Source organism: Ananas comosus, linkage group 14 (assembly GCF_001540865.1).
Source record: "Ananas comosus cultivar F153 linkage group 14, ASM154086v1, whole genome shotgun sequence".
Lineage (NCBI taxonomy): Eukaryota > Viridiplantae > Streptophyta > Magnoliopsida > Poales > Bromeliaceae > Ananas > Ananas comosus.
This window is the reverse complement of record NC_033634.1, coordinates 7,600,152-7,619,028: the sequence shown is the minus strand read 5'-3', so window position 1 is coordinate 7,619,028 and position 18,877 is coordinate 7,600,152. Positions and strand designations below refer to the sequence as shown.

Sequence of the window (18,877 nt, the reverse complement as noted above, 5' to 3'; positions counted from 1 at the left end):
CCGTCCCTGCTGCCCGCACGCACCACCGGCGCTGCCTGGGCCGCCCGCGGCCACCTGCAGCAACTCGGGCCGAGCTCGGGTCAGCTCGCGGCTGCTAGTTGCTGCCGCTTCGTGGTGGGCTGCTCTGCCCTCCTGGACCGCCGGCGACATCCCGCGCATCGACGCTCGCCGTCCCGTTGTCCCAAAGCGCCGCTAACCGCCGCTCGTGCTCCCTACAGCCACCCAGTTCCAGTGCGGGCTGAGCCGAGGCCCACTTGGCCTCTCTGCGTTGCCATCGCCTACCGCCGGGTGCACCGCCCTCCCTCGGCCTTCGGTGACGTGCCGCCGCCGCTCCGGTGCTTCTCCGACCACCGCTTGGCTGTCGCTGCCTCCCTAAGGCGAGCCGAGCTGTGCGGGCTCGTGCTTTGCCGCCGCGCCACCGGCCGGCTCCCGTCGCCGGCCAGCACCTGCGCGACCCTCTCCGACCGGCCGCAGCCTTCCCCGGCAAGCGCGCCCGCCGCCCGGCCGCCGACGGCCAGCCAGTGCTCGCTCTGGTCCAGTAAGCCTTTTAGTTTTTCCTGAGCACTATTTTGGGGTTCCGGTTGCCTTTCCGGCGATCCAAGGGCACCACGACGCTCCCGGAGGTGAGCACGATAATCCCTGCTTCGTGCTGAATACCATTCTCACCTCCGTTGGGGTCAACGATACCCAGGTTTGCGTGATAGACGCGTTTCAAGTGTTATGCATGCTGTTTCGCTGAAGTTCGCGTTGCTCGCGCGCTCGCCACAGTGGCCGGCCATGCTCCGAAGTGTGAGCACGGCCTCCGGCACATCGAGACCTGACAGCGGGTGTCTCGACCAGGTCAGAAAATCCTCGGTTTGCGCTGTCGGGCCGTAAAACCGTGAAAATCACATAAAATAATGTGATTTTATGCAATCGGGAGGGTTTTTATGCAATTGTTTAAATTGTGGTTACTGTTGGTAGCGTGTGCGGGTAGTGGGTAACCTCTGAACTGGTTGTCCAAGACCCCAGGCCTTTTCGAAAATTAGAAGTGCATTTCCGATGTGTTTTTCATCGAAATCCACTGACGGAACGCGATTTTGGTTCGGAATTCTTCCGACGGTGCCTCGTGATAAATTGTTTTGTCGCTGAGCCTTGTTGGCTGGTCACCCGCATCGTTTTCGAGGGTTTGGAAACGATGGATGAGCGACGGTGGGTTCCAGTGTCGAATTTGACACTTCCGGAAACCCGGATCGGAACGATTATCCGACGATAATTGTTTCGATGTAAGGCGGTGCGTTTGCTGCCAAGTCCCAAGAGTAATGGTGTTTAGTTACAGCGGGTGACTCGTAGCACGAGTTGGTGAGTTTCGGGACAATTCGTGGGTACCGGCGGAGTCCCGGTGCTATTTTTGGGACTTCCGGCTAGTTCGGCAATTGGTTTTGGGGAAACCGATTCCCGTAGGTTTATTGGTGGGGATTGTGAGTTAGTGTTTTGCGTTCGTGGGTTGGATTCTAGCCCAGTGGACCTTTTGTAGGTCCGGTTGTTACTTCATCCGCAGTTGGAAGATCGGTACCGTATACGTACAGGTGGGTATTTCGATCCGAAGTCAGTACAGTGGTGCACGTTCGGTGACATCTTCTTACCCTTGTTCTCTCGACTATATATATATATATATATATATATATATATATATATAGTGTTGAGCCTTGCACCCATATTGTTCCCGTTATACTCTACTCAGTTGTTTTTCATGTCTAGTATCATGAGCAGGAGTAGAGTAGATTTATCTACATGTGATATCTGTGACTTGGTTAGTCGGTTCTCGCATCTCATACTACGACCTGGTCCAGTCGGTTCGTGTATCTCGTATCTATGACCCATTCGGTCGGCTTTATCATGACCTATTTAGTCGGTTGGACTATTTGACGACCTATAGGGTCGATATACCCTGAGGGGTAGGATTGTCGGTTAGTTGCTGACGGTTGACTATTGAGCATATCAGCATTGATCGTCCGATACTCGTACGCATTTCACGAACACCAGCGGTCTGATACACCGCAAGAGGGTGTTCTTTTCCGGAAAAGTGATTGGAGGCGCCAACCCGTAAGCCCATAGGCTATTTTGGGTTATATGTAGGTAGAGTGACAGCGGCACAGCTTGAGGTCTGCGGTGGGGACCAATATGGCAGTTTCAAATTGGGTATTTTGGACTTGTCATCCGGTTGATAGATGCATACAGTATCGGTAGTTGTTTATTCATATATATATATATATATATATATATATATATATATATATATATATATATATATATATATATATATCGTTTATTTATTATTGTTGCTACTGTATTTCTCTTACCCATACTCTTGTTTATTCTCCTTGACTAGTGAGTGCCTCTCGCCCTCGTCGGCTTGCGGTACCCACTGAGAGGGGAGACATGTTTACATGTTCTCACCCCCCACCCCCATTACAGATGATGTCGCGGGTCCTAGTGGGACGGTTCGTGAGGAGCGTACTTAGCGATCGATAGAGCCATCGTCTCACCTTTTGGTTTAACTCTAAACTCAACTTCTTTGAATAAACAACTTAGACTGCACTTATGGTTCAATATTTGTGAATTGAATATTTGAGTTTTCGTGAATATAATAAAGAGTTTGTGGATTCTTGTGAAATGAAAATGGTTTTCTACCCCTCGTGGTAGCGAGTTTTAAAAGAAAAAGGTTTCCGTGTGGAAAACGGTTTTTAAAAGGTTTTCTTGGTTTCATGACTTAGTATTTTAAAACGAGTTTCCGGGTAGGAAACATTTTAAACTAATAGTTGTGGATTTATGAATAACTCTGGATGTGAATGGTGTGTGGATATGTGTATGTGCATATGTGGTGATTCTATCCTATGTTGTGATTGTTGTACTTGTGCGACGCCGTGCAAATATAAGGGAGACTCTGTCCGTGTGAACAGTGGACTCCCTGTATTTGTGGCGGATCTGGCATACCCTGGTGTCAGATTTTTAAAAAAAAATTTGGGCACTTCCGCCATGACTTTTAAGCCAAAAAGGGACCCCGGGGCGTGACATAACCGTTCCGATTCGGGTTCCCGAAAGTGTCAATTTTGACACTGGAACCCACTATCGCTCACCCATCATCTCCGAACTCACAATATGACGATGATGACCAGCCGACAAGGCTCAGCGACAAACCGCAGGGCAAACAAACACCGTCTGATGAAATCCGAACCAAAACCGCGTTCCGCCGGCGAATTTCGCCGAAAAACACACTAAAATAGAGATTCGATCCTAGCAGAAGGTTCCAGACCTTAGACGATCAGTCGAGAGGTCACCCACAACATATACTAACAGCCCACAGTAGTCCATAGTGAGACAATTGCATAAACACCTCTAATAAACCATACAATTCCAATATATATATATGCATATTGAGGAGATTAGGGTCGTTACCTCGATACGCAGCCCAACAGATTCATCTGACCAGTCAATTTGACTTGCTTCAGTGTGACGAAGCCTGTGCTCACTGTCCGGAGCGAAGTTGATGGCTGGACGGCTTCAAAACAGTAAGAAAATCCTCCGACAAAGGAGTCCCAGGAACGTCCAATCCTCGCACGCATACCGGAACTTCTCTGATTGCAGAAAAGGTGAGCATGGGTATCCACAAGGTGCCCGGAGTGCAGTGCTCACCTTCCGGATGATCGCGAAAGTCTCAGGCGGCTGGAAAAGGGAGCTAGGCCAAGATCGGTTCAAAAAAACTGCTCTAGCAGCAGTAGAAGAGCTAGGGCATCGAGTTCTTGGCAAAGGCGGTGCGGCGGAGTGAGCCCCAGCCAGAGATGGGTCCCTACCCTCAGAGTAACCGGCTGGGACCCTAGGCCGGCGGGGTGCGGTGGCGGTAGCGCGGCTGCGATGATGGGACTCAAACCAATGCCGCGGCTATGACTGAGCATGGTAACTCTCCGGTGGCTCGGGGATCGCCGGGAACGACGCCGGTGGTCCCTCTGGGATCGCCGGCCAAGGCCAGAGGAGGTTTTGTGGGGCGGCGGCGGCCGGGTGGACCCCCACGGCTGCACAAGGTCTGGGAGCATCCTCCTGGCCTCGGCGGCTTCGCAAGGCACGGCCGGCATCGAGACTTCACTAGAGGGGTCACCGGGGTCGGAGGAAGGCGCCGGCGGTGATCTCGGTTGGCGGCAACGCATAGGGAAAGGGTTAGGCCCGATCTCGACCCGAGCACTCTAGGGTAGCTGCAGGTTGCCTGGGGCAGCGGCGCAGCGCGCGAGGACGGCGGCGACCGATGAGGGGAGTCGCCGGAGGTCGGGCCCGCTGCCAGCGAGGGTGCCCGAGGGTGAGGGTCAACTTGTATGGTCCCACGGGGCAGAGATGGTGGAGAAGATAATGGAAGAGAGGGAGGAGCGGCCACTCCGGTGGCCGACGGCATGCGCAGGTGGCCGGGGTGCGTGCAGCGAGGGCAAGGGGATAATGAGGAAGGCGGCTAGGCTCAGCTAAGGGAGGAGACATGGCTAGGATTAGGGTTTCATGCATGGAAACCCTAATGCCTACATGTACCCAACATGTAACTTTGCATGAAAGCCCTCCAAAGTTTGATATTTTCAGCCGAGTCCTTCACCAAGCGTGTATTTTGCGCGTATGCACCTCGTCATTCGGTTTCACGTAAAACGACACATAAAATATAGCGTGTTTTGCGGAATTTCCGTTTTGCCAAAAATCGACCCCTTTGCGAACAATTTGAACTTCCGAGAGATCCGTCTGTCGGATTTGCGAACTAACTGCGCCAACGTGTTCAGCGTGACTGGGGCATCGAACTCACGATTTTGTTTCACTCGATATGGTCGCTGATTTGCGACGAAACCCATCCACTCTCCTGTTTCCAAAAACCACACACACATATATATATATAATCCAATAAAACCTTTTTTTTCTCGAAAATCATGCACCAAAACCTAAATCCGTCAGTGCCATTGGGTCCAAGATAGTTGCACCATTGAAAATAAGCTATTGGATCACTATGAACGGAGTCCAATACGCACCAGAAGCCATCTCCACTGATTGGACTCTCCGAAAAACTGGAGTTACTATTCACTTTAAGTGATTAGTACAGGTCGCGTAACTTCTCCATCCTAACTCGTTTTCTCCTGAAACTTGAAGAGTGCTTATGTAATTAAATTACACATAAAAACATCATCAACACAGAGTTTAGTTATACAGTCAAAATTTCAGTCCTCACAGATGGGGATAACACTCCTGAAGTGCACTTTCTATCTCCCAGGTAACTTCGTGCTCGTCGTGGTTGCTCCAAAGTACCTTCACATAAGGAATTTCACGATTCTGAAGCCTTCACCTCTGGAGCCAAAATCCTCACGAGTTGCTCCTCAAAGCTCAAGTCTTCCCATAGCTTCAACAACGTAGAACCCAAAACATGAGCTGGATCGAAAACATACTTCCGGAGCGCGAAAACATGAAATACATTGTGTACTCCCGAAAGATTCAGCGGTAAAGCAAGCCAATAAGCTACCGAGCCTACACGCTCCAAAATCTCATAAGGTCCAATAAACCAAGGACTGAACTTTCCTCGAATGTCGAATCTCTTAATTCCTTTCGGTGGTGAGACCTTCAAAAAGACGTGATCTCCTACTTGGAATTCCAATTGTGGCTGACGCTTATCCGCATAGCTCTTCTGTCTACTTTGAGCTGCAATCAACCGCTCTCGAGCAAGGCGAACCTTACTTTCAGCTTCCTGGACTACTTCTGGACCCAAAATCAGCTTCTCACCTACTTCACTCCAGTGAAAAGGTGATCTACACTTTCTTCCATACAGGGCTTCAAACAGTGCCATCTTAATGCTTGCTTGATAACTGTTGTTATAAGTAAACTCCGTCATAGGTAGATGTTGAGGCCATCCGCCTTGGAAGTCCATAACACAAGCCCGAAACATATCCTCAAGGATCTGGATAGTATGTTTAGATTGCCCATCACTCTAAGGGTGGAAAGCCATACCGAAATCCAGTCGAGTGCCTAGTGCCTCATGAAGACTCCTCCAAAAATGGGATACAAACCGGAGATCTCGACTCGATACTATAGATATAGGCACTCCATGAAGTCGCACAATTTCATCAAGGTACACTGGTACGAGTCACTCTCCCGTCCAAAAGTGTGAATAGAAATGAAATGGGCAGATTTCATTAACCTATCCACAATCACCCAAATGGCGTCATGAGCGAGGCAAAGCCACAACAAAATCTATAGTGATCTTTTCCCATTTTCATACGGGTATAGATAAACTCTGAAGCTTCCCCGCGGGTAGTCGATGCTCAGCTTTTACCTGTTGACAAGTTAAATATCGAGCTACAAACTCTCCAACATCCTTCTTCATTCCGGGCCATCAATAATGCAACTTCAAATACTTATACATCTTTGTACCGCCCGGATGCACTGCATAAGGTGCTCAGTGAGCTTCCAACAAGATTTTTTCTTTAATCCCTGACTCCGCCGATACACAAAATTCGAGTGCGGAATCGCAGCAAACCTTGATCATCCACATGAAAGTCGCCGGCGTGTCCATCAACGATTCTAGATCGAATCTTTTGCAATTCTACATCAAGAACTTGCTTTTACTTTATCCTCTCCATCAAGATAGGTTGTACAACCAAGGACATTAACCGCAAAGGCGTGTCGGAAGCCGCTACTTCCAATTCTAATCGTTTCATCTCTTCTATTAACGGTGGCTGCAAAGCTACAAGCATTGCCAAGTTTTCCATCGATTTATGACTTAAAGCGTCCGCCACCACGTTAGCTTTTCCTGGATGGTAGAGGATAGTCAGATCATAATCCTTGAGTAGCTCCAACTATCTGCGCTGCCTCAAATTCAGTTCCTTCTGCATGAAAAGGTATTTCAAACTCTTATGATCAGTATACACTTCACATCGCTCACCATAAAGGTAATGATACCATAGCTTTAATGCAAAAATTACGGCCGCCAATTCCAAATCATGTGTAGGATAGTTTTTATCATAATCCTTCAATTGGTGGGAAGCATAAGCACTCACCTTTCCATCCTGTATCAAAACACATCCCAATCCTTAAGTGAAGCATCACTATAGATCACATACCCTACTCCAGCAACCGGCAAGGCCAAGATCGGGGCAGTTGTCAACCATTCCTTCAACTCTTGGAAGCTTCTTTCGCACAAGTCATTCCACACAAACTTGGTGCCTTTATGCGTGAGCCGCGTAAGGGGAGTAGACAGCTTAGCGAAATCTCTTGACTCAACAAATCTCCGATAATATCCAGCTAGATCGAGAAAACTCTGAATCTCGGTAACATTAGTCGGTCTAGGCCATTCCTTGATTGCTTCAATCTTCTTAGGATCCACGGCTATACTTGCTCCCGAAATCACGTCCTAAGAATGTGACTTTACAGAGCCAAAACTGACACTTCTTCAACTTAGAGAAGAGCTTCTTCTCTCGGAGCACTTATAGCACCAATCTCAAATGATCTTCATGCTCCTCGTAGCTTCGAGAATAGACCAAAATGTCGTCGATGAACACCACAACAAACCTGTCTAAGGCTTAAAGATACGGTTCATTAGATCCATAAAGGTTGTCGGGGCATTAGTGAGCCCGAATGGCATAACAGTGAACTCGTAATCTCCATACCATGTTTGAAAAGCAATCTTTGACACGTCCTCAGGTTTGTTCATTGAGCTGATGATAACCTGACTGCAAATCGATGGAATACACCTTTGATCCTTGTAGTTGGTCGAACAAGTCATCAATCCTTGGCAATAGATACTTATTCTTAATTATGACTTTATTAATCTCTTGGTAGTCTACACATAACCGAAGAGATCCATCATTTTTCTTAACGAACAAAACCGGCGCTCCCCAAGGTGATACGCTCGGTCTGATGAAACCTTTATCCAAAAGATCCTACAACTGTGCCCTCAGCTCCTTCAATTCAGCTGGCGTCATCCTATAGGGTGCTTTTGAGATTTGGGTAATCTCAGGAACAAGATCTACCACAAACTTAATCTCCCTATCAGGTAGCATACCCGACAACTCTGCTGGAAACACATCAATAAACTCTCGTACCACCAGGATATCATCAATCTTAAGGATATCTCCATCCCTCACAATAATACTAGCCAAAAAGGCTACACAACCCCTCTTGATCAACTACTTAGCTCGCGAAGAGGAAATGGTCATCGCAAATAGCAAACTCTTGCACCCTCTGTACACTACTTTATCCTATCCCGATTCCCGAAAGGTTACCGTTCGATTCTTACAATCGATAGTGGCATAATACCTTATGAGCCAATCCATGCCCAACACCACCTCAAACTCTCCAAGCTTATGGAGCGCCAATAAATCAACAGGCATAATCCAATCCCCTACTCGAACAGTGCAACTAGGGTAGAAGTCTCGAATGTCCAAGATATGGTCGGGTAGAATAACTCTTGCCGGATGCAAGGTAGGTACAAGCTTAATGCTATGCAACTCGGCAAATAGCCGATCAATAAATGAATGCGATACACCGGTATCAAATAATGCTCTCACAGTCTGTCACTAAACAGGTGGACGTCCCGTCTGGTAATGTGCGGATGGAGTCCCCTAACTCGGAGCTAATGAAGCGGGTGCTGACACAGATGACGATGCCGGAAATGAACCCCTCGGGCACTCATCCTGGCCGCACAAAAAGCACTTGCCCCCACGCTGTGGGCAGTGTGGTGGAAAGTGAGGACCACCACAGATCACACAACGCGGTGCCCGACGACGATCCGGTGCTCCTCATGCCGCAGTAGAGCTACTCCCTCGAGACTAGCTCCTTGGATGCTTCGGCGACCTCCTAGAGTTTGACTTGCTGCTACCCTCAGCTGCTTGCCTCTTGCCTTTTCGTCGATCAAAGGCTTCTCTTTCTTCCTTTGTAATCTCCGCGCCTTTCTCCACAATTAGCACGCGATTCACAATTTTTCGGTATGTAAGCAGATTCGACGACTGAACAAAACGGAATATCGACGATCGAAGGCCCACCTCGAAAATACGGGCCTTATCCTCATCATCTATGACCACGAACGGCACACAATGAAGAAGTCAAGAAAACTCCCGCTCATACTCTACTACAGTCCTGTTACCCTGGCGCAAGCTGCGTAGATCCCTCTCCATCTGTCGCCTAACACTCTGGGGAAAATATGTCGACAGCAGTAACTCCTTGAACCATTTCCACATAATGGCCTCCAGATCAGTATTGGGGTCATTACGAATATTCGTCCACTAACGATAGGCCTCGCCGTCCAAATGGTGTGTGGTGAGCCAAACCTTGTCCTGCTCCTCAACAAAGGTGTCATAAAATAGCTTCTCTATATGTATGAGCCACTTCTCTACAATCCAGTGATCTGCCTTTTTCCCGTCAAAGATCATGGGATTGCACTTCTTGAATTCATTGGGCGATCCATCAGTCGATCCTGCTCCTCTCCTAATACCATCATAGGAAAAATTGTCCCTGTTGGGGGCATCTGAATCGGCGGTGTCACGACCGCCTCCTCCCTGGGCTCGGTGCTCGGGGTTGCACGTGAAGTGCCCGGCGCTGGTGACTGTGCTCTCACAGTCGTATCTCCTGCCGGCGTTGGCGGTGTAGGATCCTGAGCCACCGTCGTAGCTGCCTGCTAGAGTAGCAAATTGTAACATATTGAAATCCGGAAGAAATTATCGAACTTTACCCAAATTGGTTAAAGTTGTCGAGAGAAATAGTTGGACAAGTTGCATTTAGCATTCCAACAATGTTGGAAGGGTTAAAAATGAGTTTAAGAGATATTAGAAAGATTTTAGCATCGACCGGCGCGATGTAGAATCGAATCGGAGCTAAAACTGCAATCTGGTACATGTGTACCGGTACAACCATCGAGTTGTAACCGATATAGACCAGCAGGCCGAGAGAAAGCTGCTCTCGGGTTTGATTTCTTGCAGAAATGTACCGGTACACCCCTGGTGTGTACCGGTACACTTTGGTAAAAATCGAAAACCTTGCTCTCGGGTTTGCCTCTGCGTAATGGTGTTACCGGTGACAGCAGCCCGTGTACCGGTACACTTTGGTCTGGCAGCAACTTTGAAGTCTGTTGCAAATAAGAGTTTTTGGGGGGTTTAGTTGCAAATATTACAACATGTTAATACCCCAACCCTCTCCCTCTCTCATTCCTCTCTTTCTCTCTCTTGAGATCTTGCTCTATGGCAAGGAATTGGAGGAGAAGAAGACATTGAAGGAGATTTTGGTGGTCTAGAAGGTCAAGAAGCTCTCCTACAAGAAGGATCTTGGGAGGAGCTTGGGCTAAGGTAAGTTTTAGTGTAAAGCCTATCTAGGGTTTGGATTTCACCCTAGGTTTTGGGAGTTTTGAGTTTGTTTCTAGCTTTAGAAACCCTTTTGAGGCTTGAGCACCATGAAAACCATGGAAACTCAAGGTCCTCTCATGGTGGTTAACTAGGGGTCATGCTAGATGCCCTAGGAATGACACGAATGGCTTAGTGATGGTATTAGAATGCTTCCTAATTGATTCTAAGCTAGCTTTTGCTTAGAGATGAGGTCAATCTAGGAGAAATCCCGTTATGTCATTATTTAGGGCATGGATTTTGGGGCTTTTGACTCCGGTTGTTTTTTAGGTAAATTGACCTCTTGGAAATCTAATTAAGGGTATTTTCGATGCGTGGGATAACTCCGTTTGACGTTACGAAAAGACTAAGTAAGAGTTCTATGTATTAAGCCTAATTTGGCTTTATTTTTCGGTTTAGGTCACGGGATAGGCGTCCTAAAATCGCGAGAGTTGAACTACAACCCTACTACAATATTCAAGATAGGGGGTGCACACCGGAATAATCAGATTCCCCTTTATGTCTATTTCACTTTTGTTGAGCATATTTATGTACAGAACCATTTATGCATGATAGGGTGTTTGACATGTGGTTAGCGGTTAGAATTTCAATATTATGTTTCTAACGTAGATGAACATAGTGATTGAACAAAAACCATAATGGACATGTATGGTAGAACCCTAAAGATTGTATGAATGTGAGACTTGGACCAAGATAATAGTAAATAAAGGTGACATTGACATTAGAGACATGATTGGCATCGAGACATGAATCGTTAAACAAGGTTTAACTATTAGTGGCCTTATGGCAAGAGTGACTTAGAAAGTGACATGAACAAATAGGTAGAAACCTATTATGATAGTGGCATTGTGGCTAGTGGCTATACATTTCCTAAGTGGGAATTGGATCGATACTCACGATAAGTCTTGGCTTGAGGATGGTAGCTCCCTCTCAAGCGGTGCGTTCCGGAATAGTCACCACGGGGAACGAGGTCCTCGAAGACGGTCCCCAGGGAGGTTCGAGTCCCCCGTTATTAAGGAATTTTGGGTTGTGAGTTGTTTGGGTTAATAAGGTTAACCGGTAAGATTGGGTAAAAGCCAAAGTATACTTATGAAAAAAGCATGCATACATAATCATTCTTTATTTGATTATATATATCTTCTGACAGCTTTTTTGCAGGTATAGTATTAGCATTGGTAATGCTACTTTTCTTTTCCTTGAAATACTTATGCCTAAATAGACCTGGTGGGTAAGTCAGCGAGGTCGGTTGTCGAACCCACTGGGAACTTCGTTGTAGTTCTCACACAACTAATCCTACAGATCCGAGCGCAAGCGGGGCAGCAGAGGATCGCGGCAAGGGTATTGCGCCATAGGTAGTGGCCACCGGAGTTTATGCATTTAGTCATTCCCTTTTTGTGTACATGTATCAACTTTCTTTTGTTGATTTATGATGTAAAGTTGAAAAAAATTCATATATTTTTGGAGAATGATTATGATGTAAAAAGATATTATGAATGAAAGCAAATGGATGTAATAGTTTAGTTTACTAGTATTAGGTTTAAATGTAATCAAATATTATGTATGGTTGTATATTTTAGCTTAGAGCTTTCACTATCGTTATTGCTTGCCTTCGTGCAAGCCTTGTATAATTGCAAATCTCCTTATTTGATTGCTTAATTATACTTGTTGTTAGAGCCTTGGGCGGGCGGGGAAGGCCCTGTCCGTTTGGCGTTTGTTGACGTGGCCCGAACCCGACCAAATTGGCGGGGAGCGGGGCGTGACAGATATAATGGTATCAGAGCGTGGTGAAAGCAAAAGTCTAGGATGGACTTAGAGACTTTAGGATTGGAGACCTTAGGGACTTAGGAAACGTTTAACGTGGACTTGGATTATTGCAGAAGCTAATTAATTGGGTTGATTTTGGTACTTCTCTAGAAGGAATTAGAGATGAATTCAAGTGTTAATTTATTTTCTACTTAAGGGAATTGTGTGGGGCGGCCGACCACATAACACCGGAGGTTGAAAATAATTATGCTTGATTGCTTTTGCTTAATTGGGTAGTTATGTGGAACGTGTATGTGTCCCGTGTGTCGAGTACTAATATGTGTGCTACGTTTCAGGACGTAATGGCACCAAGAGGACGCCCTAGTACGCAATCTGCACCGGCACCGCCCCCTGAGGTGCCCGTGCAGACGCGGTCGGATGAAATACGCGAGCTGCAAGCCTAAGTAGCGGCTTTGGCCGGGGCTATGCGGCAACAGGGGGAGCAGATTGGACGGCTTCATGAGTTGGTGGCTCAGCAGGCAGCGGCGGCTGCACCTGTACCTCAGGATTCGCCCTCACCTATTGCACCAGTAGCACCACCTCCTGCGGTGGCAGCGGCACCGGTGACGACTATTCCTCCAACGACATCGGGTTCATCGGCTCCTATTCCCGATGTACTTGAGGCCGAGCAGAAGCGATCGTTGGTGGTGTTGACGGCCTTCAAGCGATTCAACCCTCCGACCTTCAACGGTGATGTGAAGGATTCGTGGTTGGTGGAGTCGTGGTTGGCCACGATGGAAGCGTTGTTCGAGGACATCTACACCCTCGAGAAGGATAAGGTTCACCTTGCGGCCCATTACTTCGAGGGGTCGGCGCGGCTATGGTGGACACATGCGAAGAAAAGTCACTCGTTGGATCTCGCTTCCGTCACTTGGGAGGCGTTTTGGGAGATGCTATTGATGGAGTATTTTTCCGAGAGTGACAAGCGAAAAATTGAGGATTTTTGAAAGTTAAGGTAAGGGAGCCGGACGATGCGAGAGTACGAGAGGGTATCCTTCGGAGAGGCTAAAGATGTCCAAAGTGCAAAGAGTGCTTTGGAGTTGGGTCCGCGAGAGCAAGTAGTGCAAAATTGCACTTGGTGAGGTTTGCTCTCGGGGACCGGTCCCCGAGGTTAATGGTTGCGGGGTTGCTTGATGCAACCGGTCCCTGGATCTGAGGGATCGGTCTCCCCGTGCGCGAAGTTGGCAAGAAGCGAGAATTGGTTAAGTCCCGAAAATGCAACTCTCGAGAACCGGTCTCTCGGAAAGGAACCGGTCTCTCGAGGACCGGTCTCTCGGGCAAGGACCGGTCCCCGTAGCTCGAAATTGCCCAGTTTGGGCAGTACACGTTCTGGAGTACGAATGCAATCCCGAACCTCAGAAGTGTCTTCTGTTAACATCTTTAAGATGCGGGGTTGTAAGTTCTCACCTGGCACGATAGTGTGCCCAGCGTGGCGAGGTAGGCGTGCGTACGATCGATTGCAGGGTCGTGTTGTAGGCGATAGCCTCTTCTTCTCCGAGACAGTTTGTGGGTGTGACATCCACGGAATGTGCTAGAGAGTGAGTGGTGAGGAAGTGACAACGGAGGGTTCGCGGCGGGCAACGAGTGTCCGTGAGTACGCGACCTTGGTCAAAGGACCTTGCATGCATTAGTCGTGTGGTCGCTTGCTATCGTCGATGCATCGATGTAGTAAGGACCAAAGTGACGGGTAAGTGTAGACGCCCGAGCATGCTTGTGCGTGAAAGTGTAGCACCGGCTGGAGCAGGTGGAGGGCTAGACGGTACTAGCAAAGTGCTAATAGTGGATTCTAGGTAGGAATTGAGACTCGTGGTAAAGACGAAACGGGGAAGCGACTCTCAAGACAACGGGTAGTTGGTTGCGAGAGTTGAGCCGTGATACTTGTGGATGCCCGAGCAATTCGAGCGTTTCGGATGTCGTTCCGGTGGGTTGATGGTGAAAGTACAATCACTGTTGAGAGAGTGGTTGGTCGGTTATCGAGTTATGGCCTCGAACTGAGGTGACTGAGTCATGCTCGTGTGATCGCGTGCCTAGGCAAAAGTGCCTAAGGCTAGATTTTGGAATAGGGCGCTAGAGAGGCGTACGACATGCGAGTGTAAGTGCTCGTGGAGTGCGGAGTGGATCAGCCAGAAGAGTGAGATGGCAGTAGCACTGTAGCATTGCTAAGTGTGAAGCAGACCATGGATCACTCGTAAGGCTGGTGGCTCGCACTAGGTGCTTAGGAGCCGATAGTGGTATATGTAACTCGATAGAATATGTCCTAAAGGATGACGACGGCGGGTAGTGCTTGGGGACGACCCGTGCCTGGACCATTTGTGGACTGTGGAGCCTGGGCCCATTGGGCAGGCACAGTGAGCTGTGAGAGACAGCGGCCCAATGTAGGGCAGAGTTTTGGTCAGGACGGTAGTCCGAGCTTAGACCCGGGAGCGTGGAATGCCACGTGTTGTATTGTGAGATCGAGGATACACAGAGTATGTAGTGACCCAACCCAAGGATTTGACGTGGTTTGGAGTCATAGTTACTTCTGGTTCAGGTGTGTGTGAATTCCCAAGTGAGAATTTCTCCCGGTTATGTTTGGGTCTACGCTGGTGAACGAGAGACGCTACGCGTAGTTGAGACTGGTTTAAGCGATAGGTCTACGTAGGATTGGTGACCTGTGGTTCACCTATGGATTTGATGAAAGTGGTTGCGCGAGTAGCCTCAGCGATGGGTGTGGCCTAGATTTACGAACAGGAGTTCATGTGGATTCGTTGCAAGAACAAGTTGATGATGATCGTGGCACATGGTATTCAAGGATATACTGCTCGTGCGAGACATTGAGCTATTGGAAGCCACGAGAGGTAGAGAACTAAAGTTGATGCTCCTAAGTGAATTGGAGCTTGAGGATAATGCTCTTTTATGGAAAGGAGAGATATGCCAAATTGTGCCATCTCGCAATAGAGCAAGGATCCGGTTGAGGATTGGAGCACTCGCGATTGGTCGATGTACCAACGATATTGCTTCTAAGCAATGCCGGTGATCGAATCAGAGTGAAATTTTCCTGTTGGATGTGTAATGCAAAGAGCAATTCTTTGCATGGTGGTAATGCACTTTTAGACTTACGCATGGCAAATGTGAGTGAAAATGGGTCTCACATCCTCCGTAGTGGGCCTTTGGATGGTTCCGATGAAAGAAAGGCCACTCCGAGGTGAGAATGTGCATTGGAGTCCCCGATTGCCCGATAAATTGAGTTGGAGTGTGAATTGAGTTGAAATGAGTTAGTTGCGGGGACGAAACTCTTTTAAGGAGGGGAGAATGTAAGGTGCCGAACTTCTGTAGTTATGAAGTTGCGGTGGAATGTAATATACCGGATTTTAATATAAAAAATAAAAATAAATAAAAATAGTATGAGATACTATTTTTATTGGATTTAGAGAAGTGAAATATGAGTTAGAAACGACCTGTGCTGAAATCGGAGCGAAAACAGAAGATTTAGAATTTTCTGTGAGAAACGGGAGGATATGTCAGTGACACCCGTAGAGTGAGAAATAAAATCCGACAGTTATCTGATAAAGATTACAGTTCGGTACAACTTTCGGTGACCAAACGGGGTCGAAACTGAAAACTTAAGATATATTCTTACTTAGTACGTTAAACCGAGCCTGCCTGTCAAATTTGAGCGCAAACGGACGTTCAGAAGGGCTCCAACAACTCCGAACTGCTAAACTGCTGCCCGAGGTGAATAGTGTAATAGTTGAGGGGCTGATTTGTAAAAAGGGATTTAATCCCTTTTCTTCTTCTCCTCCTCAGCCGAATGCACACACACACGCCACACACACGCCACACACACGCAAGGAGAAGGAGAAAGAGAACTCTCCCTTTCTCTCTCTAAATCTCTCCCAAAAAGAGAGGGTTTTGGTGGAGAAGGAAGCTTGGAGGAAAGTCATCTTCTTCATCTTCCTCATTGGCCATTGGAGAGCAAGCTTTGAAGGTAAGCTCCAAAAACCCTTTAATGGTATCTCCTTGTAGTTTGGGTTTTAAGCTTCAAGAATGGATTTAGAGCTATTCTAGCATACTAAAGAGATGATTGTTGCTTAAATCATGAATCAATTTAATGATTTATTGCCTAGTTGTAAACCTAGGGCTTGAAATGAGCTTTTTGAACCCTCTCATGGTAGATCTTTAAAGCTTCATTTATAATCAATAGAAATGGTTTATTTGGAATCCTAGCATGCTAAATAGAGGATAAATGCTAGAATCTTGGATCAATTTAGTTAATTCTTGCAATAGATGAAACCTAGGGTTCAAAATGCAATTTTTGGAAATATAAGGATTTGATCTCAATTGACCCTCTATAAACCTAATTGATAGGTCACTGAACGCGTTGGAAGCGACGGTTCGTCGATTCGTTGAGCGGGTGCGACGTTCCGGCTAAAACAAGTGTTGTAGGTTCGTATTGACCCAAAGAGCCGAGGCGGCTTCCATAATTTGTGGGATCGGATTCCTAGCATCGTAACGAAGAACCGAAGACCCTTAATTTCCGGATCGCGAATCGGAGGTCGTAAGGTGGTTGCGCGTGAATTGGGTCGAGCCGTGCGGCGTGCGCCGCGGGAGGCCGATTGCAAGTGACGACGAGCAATCGGAACGCTATAACAGGTGGGTGGTGACCATCCCGAAGCAGTTGAACTGCTCCCTATGTCTAAGTTATATATTGATCAATTTGCATATCGATGTCTTGCATTATAGGGTGATAATTGATGGTTGGTTCTATATATGTATTGCATGCTTCTTGGTAAAGTAATGTATTTGGCTTAGCAATTGTATCTAGCATGCTTGAGGTGTATATATATGTGATGTACAACCCTATAATGAGATGATAAGTATGGATGAGAACTTTGTAATGCATTGGTTATTGTATCGGAAACTCTAATCGTCATTGATCAAGTTGCATATTGTGATATTGCATTATAGGGTGCTTGATGGTATTGTTACATGTTATGTCATGCTAGTGGTATTGTAGTGTTAATGGTTTAATACTTGTACCTAGTGTGCATGGGATTGAGACATAGTGTTGTGAAACCCTATAATGGCATGATTAATGTGGATTAAACTCTAGTTGGATGACAACCTAGTGAACATGTGCAAGTAGAGTATTGAGAACCTTAAACTGTGACGAGTGGCATCTAGTTAACAATGAACACAGAACGAGTGGCATCTAGTTAACATTGAACATGAAAACCTTAGTGTAGTCGAAGCACTATGAGACTGAGTACTAGAATACCTGATTCTATGATGACATCAACCTTAGTTGGTAGGATATTCCCAGTTCATGAGATTGGATCGAGCTCACACAGCCTATCTGCGCCTGGGTGGTCGCTCCACCCAGGTAGTGCACTCCGGAGATTGTCACTCGAGGGGGGCCATCGTAGTTGCCCTTGGACCATCGTAGCTGTCCGCAGGCGGTCTCGAGGGTAGTCAAGCAGTTAGACTCCTCCCCTATGAGACTTACACACGTGAGACTGAGAGCGAACCTCGGTTTAGCCGAGAGATTGGGTGATCTAATGAAAAAGTTCATTGTCGAACATAGTAGACTAGTAGTCAGCCTTTACTATGATTATCATGCATGCATTACATTGGATTAAGGCATAGTTAGATACTTGCATTCGTACTTGCTTTATTACAATTGTTGCCTTCAACTATACCTATCTATCTATCTATTGTCTCTCTATGCCTACTTAGACCTAGTGGGGAGATCGGCGGAGTCGGCGGCCGAACCCACTGAAAAATATGGAAGGTAGTTCTCACCCCACATTTTTCAGGTCCGAGTTCGTGTGCGCCAGCTGAGGATCGCGGTAAGGGCTCAGCGCCCTAGAGGTTGTAGTAGCTTACTCTCCTATTTTGCATTAGAGTTACCCTATGTATATTTGAGAGTAGATGATGTATAGGATGTGAGCTATTTTGGGATGAATGTAAACTAAAGTTTATACTTTCGAAGATGTAAGCTTTATATTATGTTTTGGAAGCTCAATGTATAATCAAGTTGTAATATAATGGTTGAATGAATGTAATAGGGAGAATGTATCTCTCTTTTATTCACTTGTATGTTGGTTACTCATGATGCTTGCTCTTGATTGTTTAGCACTGTTTGTGCTCTCGCTATCGTTGTATGATCATGTATGTAATCAAGTGTATTTCCTGGGAACTTGTGTACATGATCTCATTGTTTAGCCTTGGGCGGACAGGGGAGGTGTTGTCCGTTCGGCGTCCGTTCGCCGCGCCCGAACCGGACCAAATTGGTAGCGGTCTCGGGGCGGGGGCGTGACATAACTACTCCACTAACGCGCCTTACGCACAAAGGGGTGAAGTATATTTGGAGCCCCGAATGTGAGCGGAGCTTCGAGGAGCTAAAGACAAGGTTGACATCGACCCCGGTGCTTGCCTTTCTGACGCTGGGGGGAGCTATGTAGTGTACAGTGATGCTTCTTACATCGGTCTCGGGTGTGTTTTGATGCAAAATGGCCGAGTTATAGCTTATGCTTCGCGCCAGTTGAAGAGTTATGAAAAGAACTACCCGATTCATGATCTTGAGCTAGCAGCGGTTATCTTCGCGCTAAAGTTGTGGAGGCATTACTTGTACGGTGAGCATTGTGAGATCTACACGGATCACAAGAGTCTTAAATACTTGTTCACCCAAAAAGAGTTAAATATGCGACAGC

General features: G+C 47.0%; 1 protein-coding gene across 1 annotated transcript; it reads right to left on the bottom strand.

Annotated features, from left to right (window-relative positions):
- On the bottom strand, window positions 5,324–5,884 carry LOC109720331. The gene has a single exon (XM_020247378.1). It carries the CDS (start codon window positions 5,882–5,884, stop codon window positions 5,324–5,326), a length of 561 nt encoding a protein of 186 aa, XP_020102967.1.